This window comes from Vicugna pacos, chromosome 6 (assembly GCF_048564905.1).
Source record: "Vicugna pacos chromosome 6, VicPac4, whole genome shotgun sequence".
NCBI classification, from domain to species: Eukaryota; Metazoa; Chordata; class Mammalia; order Artiodactyla; family Camelidae; genus Vicugna; species Vicugna pacos.
This window is the reverse complement of record NC_132992.1, coordinates 4389728-4417036: the sequence shown is the minus strand read 5'-3', so window position 1 is coordinate 4417036 and position 27309 is coordinate 4389728. Positions and strand designations below refer to the sequence as shown.

General features: G+C 49.1%; 1 protein-coding gene across 1 annotated transcript; it reads right to left on the bottom strand.

The window, feature by feature from the left end:
• Nucleotides 1–9068: 9068 nt before the first annotated feature.
• UBAP1L (ubiquitin associated protein 1 like) lies at nt 9069–24474 on the bottom strand. Its single transcript, XM_072962224.1, has 6 exons — nt 24355–24474; nt 19246–19440; nt 18811–19215; nt 16544–16750; nt 10935–11036; nt 9069–9995 (listed from the first exon to the last, which is right to left on the bottom strand). Exons 1-6 carry the CDS (start codon nt 24472–24474, stop codon nt 9861–9863), a joined length of 1164 nt encoding a protein of 387 aa, XP_072818325.1. The 3' UTR covers nt 9069–9860.
• Nucleotides 24475–27309: the final 2835 nt, after the last annotated feature.

Genomic DNA, 27309 nt, shown 5'->3' with positions numbered 1-27309 from the left:
CCTTCTCCTGCTCCCGCCTCCCCCAGGAGGCTGATCTTTTGGGTTACATCACTGGCTCTTGGCGCTGGCTCCCAGTGGGAGTGGGAGGTCAGGGGTCCTCGTTCCTGTCTCCCTCCCCTTAGGGCTGCCCTCACACTGACTTCTTTTCCTCCCCTGGCCAGAGTCACAGCTCCAGTCACGTGGCCCTTTCTGTGCCGCCCTCTCAGTCTCCAGGCTGCGGTGGCCACCTCTCCCCTCACCCTGCAGGCCTGGGAGTGGCGAGCGCCCCCCGTCACTAGCCCCGCACCATCCTTACCATGGCAGCCTCCACCCTTAGTAAACAGCCTCTTTCCTCAAGTCTCCTCTAATGACCTGATTTGACTGTGCCATTTCTTTCCTGCCAAGATACGTGCCCTGTGCCTCTGGCTCTCGTCTCTCTGGGCATCTGTCACCGAGTGGCTTGGTCTGGGTCCAGCAAATGATACAGGCTTACTTCGTGTTATTGCACATTGCTTCCCAGACGTTGCGTCTTTTATGAACTGGAGGTTTGTGCCAACCCTGCGTCGAGCAAGTGTCGGCGCCATTTTCCAACAGCATCTTCGTGTCCCTGTGTCACATTTTGGTAATTCTCGCGGTATTTCAAAACTTTTTCGTTATATTTGCTGTGGTGATCTGCGGTCAGTGATCTTTGATGTTACTGTGGGAACTGTTTGGGGATGCCATGAACTGCACCCATGTAAGACGGCAAACTTAATGGATTGTGAAATGACCATGAAAGATCTAAATTGTTACATAAACTTAGTTGATAAAGCAGCAGCAGGACTGACTCCAGTTTTGAAAGAAATTCAATTGTGGGCGAAATGCAACAGTGAAATCATTCATGAAAGGAAGAGTCAATCGATGTGTCAAACTTCACTGTTGTCTTATTTTAAGAAATTGCCACAGCCGTCCCATCCTTGGGCCATCACCAACCTAAGCAGTCAGCAGCCAGCAGCACTGAGGCAAGACACCCCCCAACCCCAGTACAGAGTATGGCTTGCTGAAGGCTTAGAGGATGGTCTGCACTTTTTCGCAATAAAGTACTTTTTAATCAAAGTATAGACATTGTGCCGATGCACACTTATAGACTATACAGTGTAAACATAACTTTCATATGCACAAAAAAATCTGTACGTGACTTGCTTTATTGCGGTGGTCTAGAACTGAACCCACAAGATCTCTGAGGTATGCTTGTACTGGAAAATGTCCATCTCAGTATCTTGGCCTGATTACACAGTGATGGGAACCAGAGAAACATCTTACCAGAAGGGGTGGTGCCTCAGTGACCGGAAGCTTCCTTGTCTTCCAAACCACTTGAATTGGAGGGGAAAAAAGTGACCTTTAGAAGCTCTCTGAGGAGTGGCTGGGAATGGAAACAGAACCCAAAAATGCATGGGCTCTAGGGAGCCCAGCTTCTGCTGCCCCCTCCCAAGTGAGGGACCAGGCAGGTCTGCAGCCCCGGCCTCTAGGTAAGGTCTGGTTCTCCACTGCCCTGGTCAGACCTGACTTATACCATGCTTAACCGGGGGGGGTCCTGCAGGGGTCAACACGGAGCCCTAGCGACCTTTTCTCCAGGCCCAGCCCTGCCACCCATTTGCTGGGTGATATTGGGCTGGTTGCACTACCTCTCTGAACACCACTTTGCATCTGTCAGTGAAGGCAATAGCCCCTGTCTGGTGCAAGCATTCGCTGTGTGGTCAGTGAGGAGACGTATGTGAGGCCCATGGTGAGGGGAGCCGGGTGCTCCAGCCTCTAGCTCAGACTTCTGGATTCTAACTGACAGTGTCATCCCAAGTACCCAGAGCTTCCCTTAATCCTTTCTGGTGAGTCTGTCACCAGGCAACTCAGTGAAACCTCTTCGGAAGCCAGTTACACTTGCATGGCCTCCCTGGAGAGAGGTAACTTTCATGGTTTCCCTCCTTTCCTCCCTTCCTCCCTCTTCATTCAGCAAACATTCCAAACACCTCCTCTAACCACAAGCTGTGCCAGGCACAGGGGGCAGGGAGACAAAGCAGGTTCAGTCCCTGCCCCTAGGGCTTCACATGGAATGATGGAGGGCCCCCCCCAACCGCTGCCAGCAATCACAGGACCACAAGGTGTCCCTGTTGGAGATGAGCCCCTCGGTGACACACAGGACTTCCAAACCTCCTGGCAGCCCATGCTTCGGCCCATCTTTCCCTCATCCCGCTTTACAGTCTTAGATTTTTCTCTAGGTTCAAGGGGTAAAAGGACACCCTTTGCCCCATTTTGGCACCTGCCTTTGCTCATTTTCTCTCAGTGCATCCAGGAGGGTGCCTTGGTCGTCAGCAAGAGAAATAGCCTTTAGCTAAGTTAAGGAGAGCAGGAGTCTAGTGGATGGATTTTAGGTAGCTCTAGGCTCCCAGGGAAGGCTGGAGCACCAGCTGGGAAAGGACGGAATGAATGTGCTCAAGGTTCCAAGGTTCCACGCCAGAGTTGGCCTGGCCCTGTGTGGGTGACTTATGCCCCCTCCCTGGTCAGGAGAGGACAGGGCACTTTGACTACAACACACTGAGATGGCCCACAGCTCGGGGAGGTAATTCCTCCAGGTTCACTGGCTATCACTTAAGTATAAGAGGGAATGACCCTTAGCTGGGCCAGAAAACAGCAGCGACCATTATGGTCTCCCTTCCATCCCTCGTGTTGTCACTGCTGTGTCGATTCCATCGCTCCCTGGCTGCAGAGTCAAGTCCAAACTCTCCAAGGCCCAGCCACAACCCTCCAGGCACACGGAGGAGCTCACCACTCCCCTCCCACCCCAGGTTGTCTCACGTCTCACAGGGAAGAACAAATCTGACTCCGTATTAGATCTGTTCCTTTGGCTCTAACCCTGTGCTCTGTTTCCTGTGCTGAGTCATGCTGGCTCTGCACTTTTTGTAAAAGAATGTTGCCTATAGCCTGAAATACACAGGAGAGCCTGTTCTCAAGGCTCTGACCTTTAATAAGAGTATAACACTTTCCCATTCATATAGATAAAAGTTGCAGAAAGAAAAATAACATTTGTCTTGTTGGAGGTTTGCAGGGACACTGACCTGACCCTCGTGGACAGCTGCAAGAACAAAGGATTCTGACACCAAGAAGTTTGCAACAACCAACCACACCCCCCCACCCTCTTTAGTATAAAAGGACCCTGAATTCTGACTTGGGGAAGATGGTTCTCCAGGACATTAGTCTGCCATCTTCTCAGTCTGCCGGCTTTCTGCATAAAGTTGTTTTTCTTTGCCCCAACACCTCGTCTCCCGATTTATTGGCCTGTCATGTGGCGAGCAGAACAAGTTTGGACTTGTTAACAATGCCTGGGTGACAGCTGCCTGGGATGTCCTTCCTCTCCTTTTCCACGTGAAGAACTCCTGCCCACACTGCAAGGCCCAGCTCAGTTGTGCCCCTTGTGCCAGCCTGAGGCTCAGCTCTCAGCCTGGCTCAAGCTGCTGCAGGTGGGGGCTCACCTCTGCCTGGAGGCTGCCCTCACTGCACCAGAGTTGGTGGCGTACAACCTGTCTGTCCCCATGGTGGAGCCCCTGATGCCCTCCCCTCCATCCCTTATCTCCTCCTGGTGCCCAGCACAGGGCCGGCTGAGGTTCGTGGAATTGTTTAGCTGCTGAGGGTTTCAGAATCTGTGATCAAGTCATGTCCTGGGGCTGGTCTGTCCTGGGTCCCTGGCTCCCCAGCCCCCTTGGCTTCCATCCTTCCACCCTCACCCGGCACCCAGTGAATGTCTCCGTTCAGCCTAAAAACATTTTCTTAATGACAAAAATAAATAAATAAATAAAATCATAGGTTACAGATCTTGAGCAGTAAAACAGCAGATGACGTTGTGTGGGCAACTTCCCAGAGGACACAGAACACACGTCTCCTGAGCGGGCGGCCTTATAAGGACAGGTTCAGGAGAATGGGCAGGAGGCAGAGCCACCCGCCAAGGAGAGAGGGGGTGGGTGCCCCACCGCTGGGCTGGGAGTGGAGCCAGCAGGGGTGCTGGCCAGGACCCAGTTCCGCAAGAGGAGCTGGAAAAGTACCACCTCCGCAGGCCCTCGTGGGGCCAAAGCCCGCCGGTCCCTCTGCCTTCCCTGTCATCGTCACCAGCACAGGCACTGACCTGCTCTCAGGCGGCTGCCATGCTGAGCACCCCCCCCCGCCACAGGACAGGCCATTTCTCATTCTTCCCACTTTCCCTCTTTCCTGGCCCAGCAGGGCCGGGCACCCAGCTGCAGTAAAGCTTTGCTGGGTGGAAGAATTAGTAAGTGAATGGTTCTTTGGTGGTGGTTTCGGCTCATCAACTGGACAGTGGTACCTGGAACACAGGAGCAGCACCTTCTCGGCGAGACCAGCGCATAGCTTAGTAGGATTAACAGAGGACTGGGTGGTTGTGTGGGCCATGCCTTTGAGTAGAGCTGAGCCATCAGTTCCCACCTCACAAAGGATCATCTTTGTCCCCAACATGAAGGCACATGCACGCCACAATTCCTCCAGAGCATCCCTGTGGCAGGGGCCTCACTCCTCCTGAGGACAGCGTGTGTGCGTGTGTAAGAGGGAGAGAGTTTCGGGGAGAGGCCTGGCTGTCGAGGCATTCCTCTGACCCCCCCAGCACATCTGGGAACAAAGCCATCGCCCCCACCTTGGGATGGGAGGGTGAGGAGAGGTGAGCAACTGGAGGCCCTGTCCTGAGGGAGGGGCTCTGGAAGCCTCCCCCACTTCTCATTAGGAGAAGACTCTTTCTAGAGCTCCCGAAAGCCCCAGATCCTCCTCAAAATGAGTCATAAAAGAGACAGAATGGATGGTCAATGGAGGTGAAAACTCAGCCAGCCACCAGGTCCTGTGGCCAGCTTTTACTCGGCCTAAACCTTGTCATTTACGAGCCACTGTTCGTGAGGTAAGCATTGCCATCTCCCTAAATCCTTTTTTAAAAGGCAAAGGGAGTTTCTCTGCAGGGGCCGCCAATCACCTCTCTGATCACCTGGTGAGAGAGGTCTGGGGAGCGGGGCGGGAGGGGGAGTGGAAGGAAGTGGGTGAGAGGGGGAGGGTCCGGGAAGAGGAAGCTCCTGACCTCTCCAGGGATCCCCGGATGCCAACTGTGACCTGAGCGTGCGTCCTCCTCCGCTCTCCTCAGAGGGGAAGGGTCAGGGCCAAGAGAAGCCTCTGGCAGCCCCTCAGCTGGCAGTCCTCCTGCCAGGAGAGTGTTGTCAGCTGAAGAAGGTTGACTCAAGTTGAAGCAAGAGCCCCAGAGGCATGAGAAGAGCAGAGCCAGCTGTGTCGGCTTGAGCCTGGTGAGGGCCCAGCCTTGCCTGACACCCTGACCTCTGAGGAAGGCCTGCTCCACTGTCACGCTGTTCCAAAATAGAAATGTCCCTTGTATAAAAAGAGATATACAAGGTTTTGTGTAAACAAAACTCCCTTATATGACTGTCAGAAATTCCACCATCAGTCACGTATTATTTTGGCTTAAGCATTGCCCCTCTGTGGTAGGCTGAATAATGGTCCCCGAAAGACGTGCCTCTCCTAATCCTTGGAATTAAATGCTACCTTACATGGTAAAAGGGACTTTGCAGCTGTGATTAAGTTAAGGATTTTGAGATGGGAGATTTGCCTGGATTATCCAGGTGGGTCCAATGCAATCACAAAGGTCCTTATAAGAAGGAGGCAGAAGGGTCAACTAGCTAGAGGGCAATGCACACATTTCCCTGAGAAGGAAACACACAAGGGTCTTGAGATTTCAGCCTGAAATAGTTGATGAGGGTCCCCTCCCGGGCCCAACCCTGCACCGCACCCTCCCCATCAAAGTCAGGAAGGCTTCTTTAACCTGCTGGTACTGGGTCTCTGAGGGAGCCCGGGGTGGGGTCGGGGAGGGAGACACAGAAGAGGAGACAGGGTATACAGGCACAGAAGTAAAAGGAAAACCCAAGGCAGAGCTTGCTTCCTTCTGCATCCTTGGGCCAGGCCTTGGTTTACCACCTGGTCCTCTGACTTCACCTTCCCCCTGGCCTCCTCTTCAAGGGTCATCCTGTCTAGACCCTGCCTTCAGGTAGCTATGTGTGTCATCTGCTGCTGTTTCAAGGGGTCACCAATGACCCTTAGTATTAGCTGCAGAGACTGTCCTCCCGGGTGGCATTCCCAGAATCCTCTGCTCTGGCCACCTTCTTAAACCCTGCTGACCAAAGAGGCAAAGTCACTGGGGGAGAGGTTCTCCCAGGTTTTCTGAGTTTGATTATAAATGCTGGAGATTTGTTAACCATAACAGTAATGAGAAGGATGGCAGAGTAAAGGCAGTAGTGCTTATAGAATGAGGCAGGATAGAAATATGAATAAATAAGTAAATAGCGACTAGATACCATGCCACAAGCTTCCTGTGCAGTATCTTGCTCAACCATCCCAACTGGGAAGTTTTAGTAGCCATAGTTTATTGATAAGAACTGAGACACAGAGAGGTTATGTGACTTTCAAAATGTCACACAGCTAGTTAGTAATAAGGCTGTAGTTTCAGCCCAGATCTGACTTCAGAGTCCATGCCTTAAACCACCACACTATTCTACCTCCTAAAAAATAATTTAAGCTAACAGCGTGCCCATTGCTATCTCATTTTTAATCAAGTGATAGTTTTCTAGGGATGGGAAACTTTGGGAGATGGATGGGAGGAGTGATACGGGGGAAGGCCCTGCCATGTGGGTGAGGGCCCGCTAACTGGTCACCTCTAATCAAGGGGATTTAATAAAGTGGCAGACCAAGGCCAGATTTCCTTAATCAAACTGTAAATAACTTTGGATTTAACACTACCTCTTAGAAATTGAATTTGAATTTTACTGTCTCTTCCAAGTGCAGTTTTATTTTTGACTAACTTAATGTCATCTTGCTGATTTCTCAAATAGTTTAATGTTGCCTGCAAGTTATTTAAAGCAAGTTTTAAGGCCAAAGAATATTTTTAATGTAATTTCAAGTTGGCAGGCACTGGGGCTAGTGGAAAGTACACAGGGGCCGGAGGGGCCTCAGGAGACCTGGGTTCTAGTCCCGAATTTGCTGTTTAGGCCTGTGTCAACCTGCAGAAGTCCTCACTACATATTCGAAGAAGGTGACTGGGTTGAAGCCATCAGAAACATGGAAGATTTTGTTTGTTTGTTTGTTTTGCAGGCCTCAGCTCCAGGTCCAGCCCTGTTTGCTGGGTGGAGGGGGCTGACAGTTTTGATTCTGTGCTAATCGCTGCAGGTGTTTGCACGGGGCCAGCTGGGAAGGGCAGGGACACCAGCATCTTGTCTTCTGACCTCTGCTTGCCTGATTCACGGGCTCCAGCAACTCATCGCCTCAGTCCCTGGGAACCTCCAGAAGAGAGGCCCTGGGGTGCCTGGAGACAACTGTGGTCCCAAACTGCCCACTCCCCAAATGAGGAAAGATTGACACAGGACCACAGATTGTCAGAGCAGAAGAGGCCCAGATCACTGGCCCTCAGGGTCAGACATACTGGTTATGGGCCCATGACATTGAGTAAGAATCCCCAGAGTTATTGGCATTAAAAACAGACATATAAATCCATGGAACAGAATAGAGAACCCAGAAATAAACCCATATATATATATACACACAATTAATTTACAGTCAAGGAGCCAAGAGGATACAATGGGGGAAGTAAACGGTGTTGGGAAAACTGGACTGCCACATGCAAAAGAGTGAAACTCAACCCCTATCTTCCACCACACCCAAAAAATAATTCAAAGGGGATTAAAGACTTGAATGTCAGCTGTGAATCCATGAAACTCCTAGAAGAAAACACAGGAAGTTTTTCTCCTTGACATCAATCTTGTTGATGGTTTTTTGAATCTGACAGCCAAAGCGAAAGCAACAATAGCAAAAACAAGCAGGACTACATCAAACTGAAAAAGCTTCTGCACAGCAAAGGAAACCATCCAAAAAGTGAATAGGCAACCTATACAATGAGAGAAGATATTTGTAAATCATACATCTGATAAGGAGCTAATATCCAAAATACATAAAGAACTCACACAATTCAACGGAAAAAAAAAATCCAATTAAACAATGGGCGATAGATAGATCTGAAAAGACATTTTCCCCCGCCCCCAAAAAACCAAAAACCAAAAAACAAGACATGCAGATGGCCAATAGGTACATGAAAAGATGCTCAGCATCACTAATCATCAGGGAAATGCAAATCAAAACTACAACGAAATACCACCTCACATCTGTCAGAATGGCCATCATCTAAAGGACCACAAATAACATGTTGGTGAGGATGTGGAGAAAAAGGAACACTTGTGCTCTGTTGGTGAGAATGTAAATTGGTGCAGCCACTATGGAAAACAGTGTGGAGGTTTCTCAAAAAATTAAAAATAAAACTACCACATGACCCAGCAATTTCACCTCTGGATTTTACCCAAAGGGGAAAAAGAAAAAACAAAACAATGATTTTAAAAGATATCTGCATCCCCACGGTCATTGCAGTATTATTTACAATAGCCAAGATATGGAAACAGCCTGGGTGACCACCTAAGGATGCGTGGATAAAGAAACTGTGGCGTATACATCCACTGTAATGTTATTCAGCAATTTAAAAAAGAGAATGAAATCTTGCCATTTGTGACCACATGCATGAGCCTTGAGGGCATTATAAGAAGTGAAAGAAATCAGAGAGAAAAAGACGAATACTATATCATCTCTTTCATATGTGGAATACTAAAAACAAAAAAACAAAAAAACCAAGCTCATAGATACAGAGAACAGATTGGTAGTTGCCAGAGGCAGGGGGTGAGGGGTGGGCGGGGAAATGGGTGAAGGAGGTCAACAGTAACAACAAAAAAAAAGCAATTAAGAAAAGGAAAAAGAAAAAGAATCTCCAGAGAGCTTCTTACAGAAACAAATCAGATTCGTGCAGGCTACCCAGCTGGACTTTCTGAACCAGATTATCCAGGAGTGGGGCCTGGAACTCTTTTTAACAAACTCCCCAGGGCAGTCAGATCTGATCACTCCACTTGTCCTGGGGAAATTTAGGCCCACAGAGGCCTTGAGCCAGTCATCAGCAGAACCAAAATCAGAAATGATGTCTTCCATCATTTATTTGTTTTGCTTTTCTTAAACTCAGTTACTAATACAGTTCAAAGAGTCAAATATCAGTCATTTTACAAAGCTTGTATTAAAAACCACAGTTCCTGTCTCTGTACCCCCGTCTGCCCTTCCCCATAAGGAACCACATTCATCTCTTTGAGCTGATTCTTTTGGTACTGAAGGAAACCAGAATGTCACTCCAAAACATGCCTCTTTGATATAACAGTTATTTTGAAATGAATTAAGAAGCAGCAAGTGCGGGACAAGCTCTCTCTATCCTTCCCCTCTTTGCTGCCTCAAGGCAGGATATAAATTCTCCTTTTCAGGAGACGGATTCTTGTCAGCCCAAAATTACACCAGGGGAAGATGCAAACAAAACTTGCTCCATTAATTTCCTCCCACATATTTACCTTCGCAGTAAACTGTTTTCCTTTGACCTGTCATTTCTCTACGAATGGACTGTCTTTTGTTGAAGCTGCTATATAAGCCAGAGTTCTTATTTTCATTGAAGTTTCTCGGGCATGATGTGTGCCGCATGCATTAATAAACTTTTGGTTTTTTCTTGTTAATCTGTCTTTTCGTTAAAAAGCCCCAGTTGAAATCCTAAGGTGGGTAAACTTTTGCCTCCCCTACAGTGTTTGCTCCCACCCTTGGCGTTGTTTGCATTTTGACAGCGAGCTTGCATTGCTTTGTTATCCTTACGTGGTCTTCATAATACAGTCAGGATGGATTGCCAGGTCTAGCACGGGACCAGGAAGCACGGGCACTGCAGGCTGCCCCCAGGGTCACTGGGCACAGGCCACCAGCTCCTCCAGGGCTTGCTCGCGGCGGTTGCCATGGACCAACAGCACCTCCTTGATCCGGTCCTGCTGGAAGCCCATGTCGCTGAACTGCTCCGAGAGGCGTAAGAACTCCCCTGCCTGAGAAAGGGGAGGCAGAGAGGGTGCTGGGGACTCTGCGAGGCTGGGTCTCTGCCCTGGGGAGTCCCTCCTTGGTGCTCACTGTACAGACTCCCAGAAAGCCTTGCCCCGCCCCCTAGGCCAGGTGAGCCTGACCCTGGGCAGCACTTGTGGTTTTTTTGTGACATGAGGTGACAAGGACTCAGACCTCCCTTCCTGTGCCAAGGAAGGAGGCCCCAGCCTGGCGACTGGCTTTACTACCCGAGTCCGGCTCACTGCTGGCTCACTGCTGACTCCCTGTGCTCAGGCGCTGCACTAGGGCAGGAAGAGGAGGGCTGCATACTGGTACCCAGAGGATGCACAGCCCGGGGTCTCTGTCCAGGTCAGTCTGCCAAGGTCTCGCACAGCATGGCCTCTGCCGGCCTTCCTCCTCCTCCAGCCTCAGTGCTTGAAACTTCCCTGCCTCTCCCCAGTCCTCCTCAGCATCCCTGCCGCCCCTCCATCCCTCCCTTAGCTCTGTGAAGAGCTGCTCTGCCTGGGCCAACGGCCAATTGTGGACACGTCGCATTCACTGGGCACTTAGAATGTCCTCCTGCGACCACAGTGGCAGGCACTCTGGGTTTCCAGGCAGGTGGCAAACTCCCGGAGCAGAGAGTTCAAGCATCTTTGTGCCGCCTATCTGGCTCCTAAGTGGGTGTCTGACCAAGAGTGGGCAATCAGTATTTGTGGTGAGGATTCAGTTAAATAACACTAACGCCCTGCCTCCTGTTTCCTCCCCACCTCCTCCCCCTCCCTTGGATCATCTCGCTGGGCTGTCTCCTTCTTCTCAGAGCAGAGAAAGCAGGCTGTCTCCTGTGGCCCCCAGGCTGCCTCTGGCACTAGTCCATGCTTGCACCCCAGGCTCATGTGTGCACCCCACACCTCCCCTCCCCGGGGGCCCAGGCAGGAGGCCCTGCTGACCTGGCTCTCGGAGAACTGGAACATCTCCATGGCCTCCTCCACCAGGCCCTCCTCGTAGCCCTGTCGCAGCAGCCGGTCACAGGCGCTAAGGTAGCTGAGAAACTGGGCCGGAAAGGGGCAGAGGGAAGGATGGTAAGAGGTGTGGCAGGAGTAGTGGATGGAGTGAAGGAGGCACCCAAGGGCCTCACTAAAGCCTGAGCTCAGGGTCAGGCTGACTGGGCAACTCATCACACACAACGTGGCCCCAGAGACCTGTGAGCCAACAGAAGAGGGGCCCTCTGGTGACCTGGGGACAGGTGGATAGCAAAGCCTCACCAACTGTCCCAAGCTGGGGACTGGAATCCAGGAACAGGGCTGTCAAGGTGGGCTAAGGGAACGGGCCAAGCCTCAAACATAAGTGACCACCCACCACCCAGCCTGCTCACCTTCCCTGGTGAGCACCTATGGGTGAAGGTGCCTCCTGTCCCGCCCACACCTGTGCACCCCACCCACCCCCAGACACGTAACATCTCTGTGATCCAGGACTCTGCAGGCCCCACTCTGCAACAGTCCTACACCAGTGCTGGAAAGGGGAGAGAACAGAAAACACCCACAGGGCTGAAAACCTGTTCCAGCTACTCCCTGCTTAGTCATCGGGGCTGCGTTTGCTGTCAGGATAAAGTGCTGCCTACCTGCTCGCCCCAGTCAGCAGCTCAGTTGCTCCCTCAGCACCCCCAGGCCCCTGCATATCTGGCTCCCTCCTCAGCCAAGGCCAGCCTCACCCCTCTTCCCAGGGGAGCCTCTCTGCCCTGCCTCCCTGGGGCTCCCCCAGCACTCGTGCATCCCTTCACACACAACTTTGTAATTGCTCTACTGTCTTTCTCATCTCCCTCATTCACTCACTTTTTGTTCCACGAGGGGAGGGTTGTGTCCAACTTGTTCACCTTTGTGTCCCCACCACCCAGCATGGCAGGCAGAGGGAGCTCAATAAATGCGCGCTATGTTTATAAAATGAATTAAGAACTACCTTCCAAGAGCTCACGGCTCAGTGGGGGAGATAAACCAGATACAGGAAAACATGAATGACAGGCCAATCAAAGCAGGATTTATCAGGAGTCAGTGCCAAAGGAAGGCTCCAGAAGATTAGAATTTGGGGGATGAGTGGAGGAGAAACAGGTCAGGTTTCTGCAAAACTTCAGAACTGGGCAGAAGACACAGATCACATAGGTTGATGGTTTTCAAACTGTTTTAGCCTCTGAACTGTCCAAGCACAGGAGGACTTCTGTAGTAACAGGGTCAGGTCAGAGGTGCTCTGGAGATTTGGGGGCAGGACATGGAGGGAGCCCGGAGTCCACTGCGCCCACCTCAGGGACCTTGCTCTGAGCACACTTTGAAGACCACCCGGCCAAGCCTTCCTTGCACAGTTGAGGGAACTGAGGTCCAGGCAGGGTGTGTGGCTTGCCCAGGGCCCCAGGACTAGGGCCCAGATCACCTGACCTCTTGGCCAGTGCTTTGTCCATCAGGGGTCAGCTGCTAGAAGAGGGGCTGTGAGCTGGCTTGAAAGCAGACAGGGTTTCTGAAAGTGAAAACCCGGACAGGGGAGGGCAGAGGATGCTCCCTTCACCTCTTGGTTCATCTACAGCAAAGGTTCTCAGTCTCGGTGCTGACTGCAGCTACCTGGGAGCTTTAAAACTGCTGGCATCCAGTATAAACTGCTGGTGCTCACTTCCAGACCCTGATATGACTGGGCTGCGGGAAGCCTGGGCACTGCAATTTTTACAGCTCTCCAGGTGATTCTCATGTGCAGCCAAAGCAGAGAATCTCTGCCTCAGTCAGTACCAGGAGACCCACGCCAGGTTGCATATCAGAACCATCCGCAGGCCTTTTAAAGTGATAGGCCCCTGGTCCCACTCCAGACCCAATGACTGGGACCCTGCAGAGTCGGTCCTGGGGACAAGCATTTGTAAAGATTCTTCTGCCTGGTCAGTTACCAGGTCTACCTCAAGCCCCAGGGTGGGTGAGGATGTCACCTTCAGACCCCAGGATGGGGCCCCCAGCAGTCATTGCTTGTAAACACATACTCCCCCTCCATTCTGTGACTGGTGAAAGTTGGGTGAGAGAGGGGCCCTGATGTGCCTAGAGTCCCATGGCAAGTCTGGGCCTGGCCTATGGACCTTCACACATGCTACCCATGCCTGTCCTGCAGGCAGTCAGTGGACACACTGACAAGTCGATCCTTGTGGAAGGAAGGAAGGCATGATGGACAAAGCTTATCTTGTGTACCTTTTCCTCCCTCCCCATTTTTTCCAGGTGCCCTGTCTTCATCACCTGATGTCCTCCCTCCTGGACCATCTGTCATTCATCTCTGACCAAAAAGGATTTACTGGGGTGTTTGTAAGGAGAGAAAGGATCTGAACCCAAAGGAGTTGCTCAGTTACTGGTGGAACTGCACGGAACAGAGAGGAATACTAACTTGGTGGGGGAGGATAGATGAAGTCATCCAGTGGCCCTTCACACTCACCCCTTAGGGCCTGGCCCTTGACTGCTCACTGCGGAGAAAGCCCACAGATCAGTCTATGCCTAGAAACACCATGTCCCTGATGCAGTGAGATTCTTCCAGCCCACCCACAGGGAGGCCAGTGCCCTGTGCTGGCTCCAACCAATCTTCAGACCCCCAAAGAGATGGCCTGAGACCTCAGCCTTGTCACAGGGTCTAGAGGGGCTGAGGAGGCATGTCAGAGCCCCCAACATGGGCCTGACCCCTCACAGCCCTCCTGGTCAGCTTCTTGGCCAAGGTCCTGGCTTTTCAGCAGCAGCTAAAGGCAGAGGCAACTTCAGATCTTTTTTTTTTTTAGATCTATTCTTAAATATCAGATCAGCCTAGGGTGCTGCCCTGGAAGGTTCTCAAACAGAAAATGAAAGAAAAGTACTGCGCAACAAAGATTCAGAAAGAAACCAGCCTGGCCTCAACCCTGGTGCCACCATTGACTGGTTATATGAACCTCTCTGGCCTCAGTTTCCACATCTGCAATGTGGGGACAGTAAAAGCAACCTTGCAGAATTGAGAAGACCTAATTGAATACTCTCAGATTGAGGGACTGAACCAAAGGTGCTCAATAAATGGTAGCAACACCCTCACCAACTACCCCCCCCACCATGTTAGCCACATGGGGGTCACCATGTTGAAAGTTTTCCTCTAGGACAAGGCATGGACTGAGGAACCCTAAGTAGAGCAGGAAGCAGGAGTGGGTGGGAAAGGGTGCATTTCCCACCTCCTCACCCTGCAGCACATCCTGCTTTGGTTCCTGAGTCACTGGCCTTCTGTCACTCCCTCACCCAGGAGCAGGCAGCTCCAGACCTCGGGGACTCAGCATATGGCAGTCATCAGTGACTATGGAGAGGGCATCCAAGCCCTCTGATGGTGGTGGGGCAGAGACAGGAGAAAGGAATAAGCACCAACTGCCTTGGGTCTTTCAATACCCGTGGCCCAGCTTTCCAACAACAAAGAGCCCAGTGTGTAGAAAACATTGCAAAGGGCGATGTTACATTCAGGTGGGGGAATGGCATTCAATGTCACCCCCTGCCCCTGCTCACAGTCCTTCCATGCCTCCCTTTTGCTACTGGGTCACTGGTAAAATTCTCAGCCCAGCCTTCAAGGCACCCTTAATCTGCCCTCAATCCCCCTTCCTGTCTTATCTCCTACCAGCCTGCATCATGCCTTCGGTAAGACTGTTGGATCAGAGCCTCCCAAGCCCTTCCTGCCTCTCCTCCTTTGCTCATGTTGTTCCCCTTGCCTGGAACATCATCCCTTCTCCTTCCTTCGAATTCAGATCTTATCCACCCTTGAAGTCCAGCTCAAGGCTCGGCACCTCCGTGAAGCCTTTCTTGATCACTGGAATCTTTCTGTGTCTATATATTCTTTGCAGCCTCTCCCATCAAATGGTAGGGTCTATTTTTCCACCCTTTTCATCTGGGCTGGTCTATGACATGCTTTTGGCCAACAGAATGAGGTGGCAGTGACTATAATTCCAACACAGGCCTCAAGAGACCATGCAGCTTTCACTCTCGTACTCTTGGCACCAAGTGGGCTAGCTTGCTGGAGATATGTGGTCCAGTTGACCAGCATCACCCATCACCGGGCTGTGACTAAGGCCATCCTAGACCACTCAGCTCTAGTTGAGTCACCAAACTGTAGCCACATGAGAGAACTCAAGTGAAACCAGCAAAAGAACTACCTGGCTAGCTCCACCCCAAACTGCCAGCCCAGAGAAGCATGGGCAAACAAATGGTTATAGTATCAAGCCACTGAGTTTTGGGGTGACTGTCACCCAGCAGTAGATAACTGAAGCACCCCTGCAGCACGCACATCCCTTCTGCTCCCAGACATCTTCTCACCAGCACCTCTCTTTAGGCAACTCAGGGGCTCTTTCTCTCCTGTGGGTGTTCTTACATTCTTGGCTTGTACTAGGGGTCAAGATCTGCTCCCAAACCTCAGGGCAGCTTGGGGTGCTACCCTTTGAATGCCATCATGGGTGTCCACCCTTCTTTCTATAAGAATGAAGTCTTTAAAAATAGAATCTGGGTATGGTAGACTCTGTGATACACCTTCCAGATTTGCCTTCTTTGAAGGTCTTGTTGCAGATGCTGGGAGAGCTGGTAGACCCCTTCAGCTCACTGCCCCTTCCAGGACTGCCAAGAATCACTTCTCTCAAGTCACCCCCTTCCCACGTCCAGTGATTGAGAGAGGCAGAGATATATAGGCCCAACTATCTCAACCCCTCTCAGGACAACGCGGAAGGGCCATATATGCTCCAGAACTGTGGGGTTGGCTGTCATTGGGTCTACAGAGCTCCATTTCTCCCTCTACCCATTCCTGCTTCTGTCCTCTCCCTTCCCCAGGAGTTGATCCCAAGGGTCTCCTTAATAAATATCCCGTATGCCAAGCTCAATCGGAGTCTGCTTCCTGGAGAACCCAACCTACAATACCGGTTTTTACTTACCTTGGACTTTCACATAGGTCCTAGCTGCATCTAAACACCCAGGAAGTGCCCAATAAGTACTGCTGACTAGGTGGACGGATGGGTAGATGGAGAGAGAGAGAGATGGATATGCGTATGGATAAACTATTCATTGAGGGAAATGGTTAGAGCTGTGCCATCCAATACGGTAGCCAGTAGCCACATGTGGCCATTTAAATTTAAAGTAACTACAATTAATTAAAGTTCTCAGCCACACTAGCCACATTTCAAGTAGCCACATATGTCTAGTGGACTGTATTGGACAACACAGGTGTAAAACTCTCTCATTGTGGAAAGTGCTTCTGAGGAGCTCTGGAGAGATTCCTGGCTGCCCAAGGCTCCAGTCCTTGTATTTGGGGCAGAGACTGGGGTAGGTGTAGAATATTGAGACTCTCCAAATAAGCATGGATCCCCATGATCCTGACAAATTTCTATGGAGAAGGTAGATTTATGGTCTAGAAACTTGCTCACAACCCCCCCCATAATTAATTCCAGGCTGAAATTCTGCCCCTAGAGAAAAACACAAAATTTCTTCAAGTTGAAGATAAAAACAATGTGGCCACTCACCTGGCTCCAGCTCCACAGCACCCCAGCTCTGGGTCCCCCACTCACCTGGCTCAGGCTCTGCCGCCCCGTCTTCTGCAGAGCCACGATGGCCCTGTGCACGGGGTACCCCAGGGCGACCACTGGCCCAATGAGATCTTGCTCCTCCTGGCTCAGGGCGGACAGCAGGTCAGCAGAATCAGGGTGCAACCTGTGGGCACTGAGAGGCTGCGGCGCCTGCCCAGGAGGTGGCAGGCAGGTGTACGGGCTGAGGGACTGAAACACAGACAAGCTGGAGTGTCAGTTATCACTGGAGGTGACACCTGGCTGGGCAGGACATTTTTAAAGGTGACTTTCTATACCACCTTGTCTACAGAGAGTAAGGGCTCACATTGCAGGGGGCTTGGAGTCCTGCAGACCTGGGTTCAAATCCCAGCTCTTTACTGTTTACTCATATGTAAAACGGAGGCAGTTATACCAGATACCTCACAAGGTTGTTACAAGGCTTAAAGACAAGGTGAGAGAAGTGATTAGCAAAGGGCCTGGTGTACAGAAACTGCCAGTAGGTGACACTGCTTCAAACAACACTGCAAGAGAAATATCATAGGTCCATCCTATTTTACAGATATTGAAACCAAGGTTCAGAAAAGTTAGTGACCTGGTAAGCAACATACTTTTGGGACCTGAACCCTACTCAGAATCAAATCCAGGGATCTCCATCCCACACCTTAGCGATGGGGATGCAGGGGTGAACTTCCCTGGCAGACCCTCCTTCTTAAGTTTGGCTGGGTCATGGCTTGGAGCAGGGTAGGAACTGGGTACAGCTGTGGTGCTGGGAAACCCACACAGACCCTGGACTAAGGAGGGTGGCTTGAAGGCACTTCAATTGGTTTGGCTGGCATCACCCCAACCCCTTCCCCCATGAAGAAGCTTCCATCTGCTAACCCTGAACACACCGTCCTGTCCCTTCCTCCCCAAGGAAAGCCTAGTTGCTGCCTGGCTCCTAAAGCAGAGTACGTGTGACATGTGAATGCCCCACCCATCCTCATCTTCTCAGGGGTATCCCTGCCATGACCGCACCCTAGGATCTGCCTTTTACCTCAAGAGTGAAAAACATGCAAATCTTAGGATCCGAGTCTACTCTTGTGACCTTGAAAAAAGATTCTTAACTGCTGTCTCAGTTTCCTCCTCTACAGAACACCTGCCCCATCTGTCCCATCCCTCCCACCCCACTACAGGGCAGTTGCTAGGGTTAAATTTAATGGGGACCATCTACATCTAGTCTGAGATGTGAGTGTAACCCGTCTGTTTCGTCTAAAAACCTGTGTGAGGGTTTGCTGCCCACTTTACAGGTAGGGAAGGGATGGCTCAGAGCAGTTCACTGATTTGCTTCAACTCATATGTTCAGTGAGTGGGAAAAGCTAGACCATGAGTCTGTCTTTTGGATTTAATTTCACCTTGGCCTTATTCTATTGCCTCTCCTGGCCTGACTGTGGGACTGCTGGGGAGCAGAAAGCTGTGCCCAACTGCTGCTTCCTGCTGCTAATCCTGACCTACCCCACCTGCGCCAGATCCAGGTTTTGTGGAGTTTGATAATTACACCATTTGGATCTCTTAAAAAAAAAAAGACACAATTATGGATATAAAATTAGGTACAAGGCCTTGGAAGAAGTCACGTGAAAGGCATAAGGCTTAAGCTTCATTGGTTTCACCATATGTTCATTCCTGCTCAGAGTTCCTCCTGGTGCACATCCTCTGTCCTGAAGCCTTGCCAGCCTGCAGCAACTCTCACCCCTCCCTCTCAGTACCTGATTCTTCCCACCATACAGTGCTGCCTTGTCTCACACTCCCTTGCTCAACTCTCCCTGTCCTGTGCTTTTGACCTTATCTCTTCCAATCCAGTCTCTTGCAGGAAGTACACGGAATATTCCTTGAACCTCCAGCTCCCTCATCCTACAGAAAGTCTTGCCCGGTGGGAAGCCTTAGATTTGAGCCACAGTCACTGATTCAACAGACACTCACTGAGCACCCTCTAGCGGCCAAGTCAGCTGCTGGGTGCTCTAGGAATAAAAATGAATGCGATCCAGTCCCCGCCCTTAAAGAACTCGGTAGAGACAGATACTGGGTAATTGCAATTATTGTGCCAAGCGCCCTAATAGAAGCAAAGGAGACACATTGAGAAATAGAAGGACGGGGCCTCCGAGCAGGGAATATTCTAGGCAGAAGGCAGCAGGAAGGGTGTGTGGGGCAGGGCCAGGTGAGAGCAGGCAGGGAGGTGGAGCACGGAGAGGAGGGGCCCGAGGCTGTGGCCTTGGCCGAGAGCGCGGGTTCCTTACCGCGACCGTGGGCTTGTGTCTCCGCAGTGGGGGCATGGCACCGGCCGTGGAGGGCCGCGGGGGCAGCACTGGGGTGCTGGGGAGCGATGGTGCGGGACCTGGGGACGGCGTGGGGGCGCTGGGGAGCGGGGGCACCGGGCCCAGCGGTGCCGCGGGCTCGGGGCAGAGGCTCAATGCTCGGTGGCGGATGCGGTGCAGGAGGTCGCGGGGGCGGGCGGCCAACTTGCCCTCGGAGAGCCGCCTCCGCGCCCCGGCCAGCTCCGACCTCACGCCGCGCAGCACGTCCAGCGAGCACCCGTGATGGCCCGGGCTGGGGCTCCCCGGGGAGCTGGGCTGGGGGCTGCAGGGATCCGGCTCTTCCTCCCTGGCAGAGGAGGGTTCTTCCTCCTCCTGGTCCTCCTCCTCCTCCGCCTCTTCCTCCTCCTCCTGCACCACAGGCTGCTCCTGTGGCCCCGCCTCAGAACCTTCGGCTGCGGCAGGCGTGGGCACCAGCCCTTGTTCGGGGCTGACCAGCAAGAGCCAGGCGGGAGGGGCGGAAGCTGCCTCTGGGGCATCGCACTGGACCGGGCAGGGTCCCTGGACCACAACCTCCACCCAGAAAAGCGTCCTTCTCTCCAGGCTGAAGTCGTGCTGCAGAGAGAAGGAGAGAGTGAGGCTCCACCAGGCAAACTAGGGTCTGGGGGCGCACCCCTACCCCCTGGCCTCCGGGAGACCTGTTCAACCAGAGACTCACCAGTCCTGGATTGTTTCTGATTCTAAGCCCCAGGCATCTATCGCTGCCCGCCCTCACCCTCGGGTTTAGCCAGCACGGGGGTCGATGGCTATCAATAACAATTTAATGGCAAGCTGCATGAAGGACAAAGTGAGGAATAGGTTAATAGAATGAAATGTAGTGAAATCCAGTATCAAAGTCCCTTTGCCATTCACTATGTAATTGAAAAACAGCGGCTTCAAAATTTTCTCCAACAAACTTTGTTCTTAGCGAAGAACCTTTCACTTGAGCGCAGCACTATTTGCCACTCAGAAATGAGCCTTGGAGGCCCGCCCTGGCACGCAAACCTCTCTGCGGAGTAGGACTTACCCCCATCCCTTCGCTGCCATCCGAGGTTACTTTGGGGCCCAGGAAGCATAAAAAAGTGCTAACTTTTGTTGAGCTCTACTTGGTAGGTTCTAGTGTTATTCTTATTTTCAGATTATGAAAATGAGACTCAGAAAATTTAATTTGCTTGAGGTCAGGTTAGTGGTGAGTGGTTAAGCTGGGATTCCTCGGTCGGTCTGACTGTGGTGCTTTCTCTACTGTGTATCAGACCACCTAAAAAAGAAATCTGGAGCCAACATGAATAATCTAAGTTGAGAGTTTATAACTGAGGCAAAAATAAAACATACCGGTTACCTACTTTTAAAATTAAGATCTGGAAATATAAAGCTCCACTAAAAAACATATCTATTCTTAAAAGGCAATTTCAGTTCTCTGTGATGGGCAGTTGAGGCTGGAGGAAGTGGTGTGTGTGAGAATGGGACACTCAGACACAGATCGCAGGCACTGCCCCCTCATACCCTGACATGACCCTGTGTTGGGGACAGGAACGTAAGTTAGTTCTTCTAAGTGTGGCTCCTTGACAGAGGTCAGGGACTGTGTCTTATTCCTCTCTGTATTCTCAGAGCCCAGGGCAGTTCTGGCCCCAAGGGAACATTCATAAGTATGTGCCAAATAAATGGTTAGAGAAAGCAATTGGAGCAAAATAAGTGAGTTGTGAAGGACAGAGGAGGGAAAAAGACAACTTCAGAACTTATGAGGCAGACAGGGAGAGAAAGAGACTGAGAGATAAAGAGACAATGGGATTTAGGGGATAAAAGGACACAAAGACCTGACAAAAATTCCAACATTTGTGATTTGTGGGACTAAGCAAGATGAAAAACAAACAAGTAAGAATAGCCAGAAAAAGCCTGGAGACAAAAAGAGAAGTAGGGGGACTGGGCCTACCAGCTGTTAATATATATTATAAAACTTCAATAATTAAAACTAAGACAGATTAAAGATACAGAATGGAAAGTCCAGAAATAGACCTCAATACCTCTGGCACTTCAGTAAATAATTAGGTGGCATCTCAAGCAATGGGAAAAAGAGGAACTAATCAATAAATGGTGTTAGCTAGCTGGAAGAAACTAAAGTTAGATCCATTCTCACAGCATATACAAGGATGAATTCCAAAAGGATCGAAGATTCAAATGTATGAAATGAAAACATAAAAGTACTAGGAGAAAACAGAAGAGAAATCCTTTATAACCTCAAGTGGGAAAAACACTTCTCATTCTGAATCGGAATTGAGAAGCCATGAAAAGACACACATGCACGTGTGAAAATCTGCATGGCAAATATACCCCGTAAGCAAGGTCAAAGACAAATCACAAACTGGAGGGGAAACAGCACAGATAATACAGACAAAGGGCTGTCTTTCCTAATATAGGAGTGCCTAGAAACAGATAAGAAAAAGACCAACAGCCCAACAGGGAAATGGACAAAAGATATGGACAGTCCACAGAAGAGGAAATGCAGATGGTTTTTACACACATGAAAAGCTGCTCAACTTCATGATAAGACAGAGGCAAAATAAAACTATACAGAGATACCATGTGCCTATCCCTGCGCAAAGATCCAAAGTTTGATGACACTCTGTTGGGGAGTGGAGGAGGTACCTCAACCTGTAGAGTGCTGGTTGGATGTAAATCAGTATAACCCCAATGGAGGGCAATTTAGCAGTATGCTTCAGTTCAAAAGGACATTTGCCTATGGCCTTTCCTTGCAGCATTGTAATGGCTAAAGACTAGGAAGAACCTAACTGTCCATCAAGATGGGATTCATTCAATAAAGTGTGATGTATCCATATAATGCAAAACTATGCAGTGAAAAACAGACTGAAGAAGCTTTCTATGTACTGATATGGAAGCTCTTAAAATATATTTAGTGAAAAAATCAAGGATAGTGTATATAAAATGCTAGCTGTGGGATAAAGGAGGAGGAAATAGCTGTATTTGCTATTATGCACACGTAAGAATCTCAGAAGAATACATAAAAATGAGCAACAGAGGTCACCAGTGAGAGAATGGAGGTGGAGAAAAGGACAGAAGGGAAGGTGTCAGCAGGAGGGTTTCACATTTCCAGGGAAGGCAAACTGCCTGGGGGCCCAAATGACCCCCAACCTTGTTTATATAAATATTGTGTTATTGGAACACAGCCAGATCCATCCACTCCTTTCTATAATGTCTGTGGCGGTTCTCCCAACAGCAGAATGAGTCACTGCTGGAGTTTTTACTACCTGGCCCTTTACAGAAAATGTTTATCGACCCTTGCTCTATACTATTATATATATTTCATATATATACTATTATATATATATATTTCATTTTAAGACTGTGTGAATATATTTTCTAAAAATTTAAATGACAAAAGGGAAATTAATGAAAGGGAAACTATGATGAAACAACAAAACGCAGACTTGCCGAGGCTCCTTGGGAAGGCAGCAGGGTGGAGGGGATGGACATAGGCTCTGGGGCCTGTCAGACCAGGGTTGGAGTCCTGGCTGTGTCACTCCCAAACCATGTGACCCTGTGGATCACCCGGGTGGGAGCCTTGGTTTCCTGTGCCGGGGGAAGGAACAACCACCTGCTGAAAGGGTCATAAAAATGAGAGAAAAGATGGACATATAAAGAAGATCAAGCATGGGCCTGGCGCATAGCAGGTGCTCAATAAATGGTAGCTGGGTTTTTTCCCCTTTAGAACACTGTAGGTTTATCTGGTAATTGAAGCATGATCTATGCATTTTTGCTATGGGAAAATGTGTTTCAAGTTCCAAACACTGGGTATACAGCCCAGTGAACTGGGAAGACTGACCAGGAGAGGCTATAAATCATACCTGGAGTCTCATGCTTCTCTATTTGATAGTTTGGCCTGGCAGTAAAAGAAGTGGGGGCTCAGGAAAGAAACAGGCTGACGGGAGCACAGACGCCCGCCCTGAGAGCAGGAGGCAGAGGCAGGGTCAGCACTCGGGCTAGGGCCCTGGACAGCGACTTGGCAGAAGGGTGCCCTTCTGGGAGATGTCACCTTCAGAATAGCCCCTTTCCAGCCTGGCTTGAGCTCAGCAGAGAGGGAAGAGCTGTGATCATCTTCCCGCACTGGAGCTGAGTAAAGCAAGTTCCTCTTTCCAACCCCACAGGCCCTACTGGCAGAGTGAGGGCCCGTAGCATAGCCTGCCCTGGGAGAGTGAGAGCTCCTGCCCCACAAAGCACGGGCTGCTGGACGCTGCGCTCGGGAAACCTCGGGCCTGAGGAGCCTCAGTGCAACTCCAGGGTTGGCTGACGAGTCCCCTGTTCCTGAGCCCCCCAGGCCACTCAAGCCCCTCTACCTGGCTCTCCCCAGCCCCCTCCTTCCTGGACTGTGCCCTCTGCACCTCACTTCCCACAAGCCTTTTCTTCTTGCCTTCGAACCTCACCTGCCTGGTGTCTCTCACGTGCCCATCCTGCTCTCAGCTAACGTGAAAAGTTCTGGAGTCAGGGCCTGGGTTTTAGTCTTGCCACTGCCTCTAACTTTGGACAGATCATTTCCTTCTCTGAGCCTCAGGTTCCTCATGTGCAAAATGAGTGAGAGCTGAACTAGGTCCTCAAACTCTCCTACAGAGGACCCTGCAGACGGTGCTGAAGGAGCACACAAGAGCCTGATGACTCGTCCCTGGAGGCCCAATGCCATCTCCACATTCTTTGCAACCTTGTTCTTTCAATTAAAAAAATTCACGTGAATTTTGCCTTCGACCTCATGATACATTTGTGTTACGGTATGAATGCAATAGGTTTTCCCTTAAATCTTCAAGTAAACTTGACTCACTTGGAAGTTAATCATTTTTATCCTGAGGGTATGTGATGCCACCACATACACTGGGTGCATATCCCAGTGCGTGAGCCACGGGGCACGGGGTGCTTCAAGGGTGCCCCTGGGATAGATGTGCTTTGGGTCTGTGGAATAGTAGTCCTTTCTGATGTGTCCCATGTAACTGCATTTTAACAGAGGATTCTGCAGATAGTGTCTTAGCCCAAAGGAGTTTTTTTAATGGTGGAAAGGAATTTTAGACATGGCAGTGGGTTGATAGGGAAGAGAAGAAGTGGAGCATCCTTGCAGTGACTCTCAGTCACTTCATATAGGCAATCTTCCAGTTATTCTAAACTTAAAATAAGACCCATTGCGGGGGAGGGTATGGCTCAAGTGGTAAAGTGCATGCTTAGCATGCCCATGGTCCTGGGTTCATTCTCCAGTACTCCTCCAAAAATAAATAAATGAATAAATGAATAAATAAGACCCACTAAATAACCCTCATCAGCAGGCCATCAGTGTTCTTCATGAAACAGCTTTTTCTCTTGGGTTATTTCCAGACTTCCTAGAATATACCAAAACAGGATTGGTTGCCATTTGAAATCAAGGAACAAGGCCTCATGAGGCTCAATGTCAGACCGGCAGACCCAGGGATGAGGAGATAGACCAAGAGATACGCTTACCATAGAACCCAGCAGAAGCTCCCTGCAGTCTGGGATACTGAGCTCTGGCCCGGGGAGGGGCTCTGTGCCTATCACAAAGCCCTTGGGCACCTTGAAGGGGACACCCTCCAGGGCATTCATTCTGTCAGAGGAGTGTGGAGATGGCTGAGCAGGGCTGGAGCAGGCCGCCTGGTGGCAGAGAGAGAGAGCGTATCCCTGCGGACCAGGCGGAGTCCTCAAATGGCTCAGTGTTCTTCTATGTGGTGACTGAACTGAGCCCCACACAGCCCGGAAGCAACAAGTGAAGTGGCCTGTGCTGCAGAAAGGAGGAAGGGAATAAAAACAAGAGCATTCAAACTGACAGGAATTGACTATTTCATGTTGAAGTCTTGCTTTCTAGACCACTGTTTCTCAAAACATGGTCTATAACACTAGTTCTAAAGCATTTCATCAAGAGTTTTCACCCAAATGGTTAAGCAAGAAGTGTCAAATTACACAAACTCTTCCAAAAAAGAAGAGAAGGGATACTTCCTAACTTCTTTTGATTTCAGCATCACCTTAATACCAGGCCTGACAAGAAAATCAGAGGCTGATATTCATGAACATAAATGCAAAAATCTTGTCAAAAAAATTATGGATAGAAAAATACAACACTGCCAGGCTGAGTTTATTTTAGAAATGAGTGATTGGCTTAACATTCCACAATTAATTAAGGGGAATAAAGATAAATATCAATAGAATAAAAATGAGAAAACATGTAATTATCTATCTTCATAGATGCAGAAAAAGCACTTGATAAAATCAATATCCATTCATGATTTTTAAGAAACAACAAACAAAATCCTTTTAGCAACTTAAGAATAGAGGGGAATTTCCTTAACCTAACAAAGAATATCTCTAAAACATCCAAAGCAAACATTCCACTTAATGGTGAAATACTAAAAGATACCCCCAAGATTGGAAAGGAGACAAAGATGTCCCCCTCATTTCTTCTGTTCAACATTGCACTGGGGGTACTAACTAGCCTGTGCAAAAAGAGAGGGGGAAAAATAGAAGTGTAAGGACTGGAAAGAAACAAAACCACCATTATTTGTAGATGACATAATTACATGTAGAAAAATCCGAAAGAATCTATGAATAAAACTCTTAGAATTAGTAGATTGATTTAGCAAGGTCATTAGATACAAGGTCAATACAAAAAAATCAACTGTATGTATATGAACAACAAACTATGTAAGTGTTATCTTTAAAAAATTTCATTAGAGATTTTTAAAAGATACCATTTATATTAGCATTAACTATCTAGGACTCAATCTAATACAAGATGTATAAGACCTCTACCCAGACAACTATAAAATATTAGATTAAATGGAGGAATATACCACGTTCATGACTTGTAAGACTCAGTGCTGTAAATATGTCAATTCTCCCTGAATTGATTTGGAGATCCCACATATCAAAATTCAACACATTTGGTGTAAATGGGCAAACTAATTCTAAACTTTAAATGAAATGCAAAGGGCCGAGGAAGGACAAGGCAATCTTGAGGGAGAAGCAACTTAGTTGGAAGGTTTATACTATTAGATATCAAGAAGCTTACTTTAAAGTTACAGGAGCTAAGACAGTGTGGTACTGACATGAGAGCTTACAAAGAGGCCAATGGAACAGAAAAGAAAGTCCAGAAACAGGTCCACACATATACGGATCCTTAATTTATGAAAAAATTGGCCCCGCAAAACAGTAGGAAAATGAAGGTCTTTTAAATAAATGGTTCTGGATCAACTGGATGACCACCTAGAAGAAAAAAATCTTGATCTCTACCTCATATCATAACATACAAAAAAATCAGTTCCAAGTAGGCTGTAGATCTAAATGTGAAAGGTAACAAAAAGCTTGAATATAAAATAGGAGAACATACTTATAGTCTTAGAAAAGCCAAACATTTCCTAAAAGTTTAAAAAAAAAGACTAACCATAAAGGAAATACTGATAAATTGGGTTTCATTTAAGTTAAGAACGTCCATTCATCCATCCAGGACATACCATTAAGAGAGTGAAAAAGTAAATCACAGACTGGGAGAAGACATTTGCAGCACATTTATCTGATAAAGGACTCGTTTCCAATATATACAGAGGACTTCCACAAATCAAGAAGAAAAAGACCCAATACAAAAATAGGCAGGAGATTTTAACAGGCACTTCACAAAAGAGGATATCCAAATAGCCAATCAACATATACGTTGTTTAATCTCGTTAGCCATCAGGGAACTACAAAATAAAACAGTAAGCTATCACTACATGCGTACAAGTGCACACACACAGGAAGGGTTAAAATGAAAAAGCCTGACAATATCAAGTGTTGATGAGGATGTGGAATATCTGGAACTCTCATGCACTGTTGGTGAGAAAGTCAACTAGTATCTCAAGCTGGAATCTAAGAATTAAAAATTGACACGTGTCTTCTGAGCCTTTTCCCTAAAATCAAGTATTAGTTTAATAATATTCACAACAGCCAGGGATTTGATTTTTTTAATGTATTTTAAACCACATTAAATATTTTATTTTCTTAATACAGAAAACAAAACTCTATTCACACAGGATTCAATTTCACGACTACCTATGATATACACTTAAATCTAGACTTCTGAGCATACTCTGGCATTTTGCAAATAGTCAGGGCTTACCAAGGAGCCCACACCAGGGAGTACGTCTGGCTCAATACAATGTCACTCCTATCATTTTGGTGCAAAGCCCTGCTGCTTGGGGTCACTGGGGTCATCCCCATGCCCACGAGTGCATCATGTGAAGAGATACAGTAGATAATCTGAGTGCAGAGAGGTCGAGTGAGGCCAGATGGGCAAATCCTTTAATTCCCTCATTTCTGCTGTCTGCCCACTCTTGTCAGTGTCTCACTGTGAGTAAGACTCAAAAGGCTTCTCCACTCCATGCTGGGAGACAGTCTCCCAGCACCTGGGGA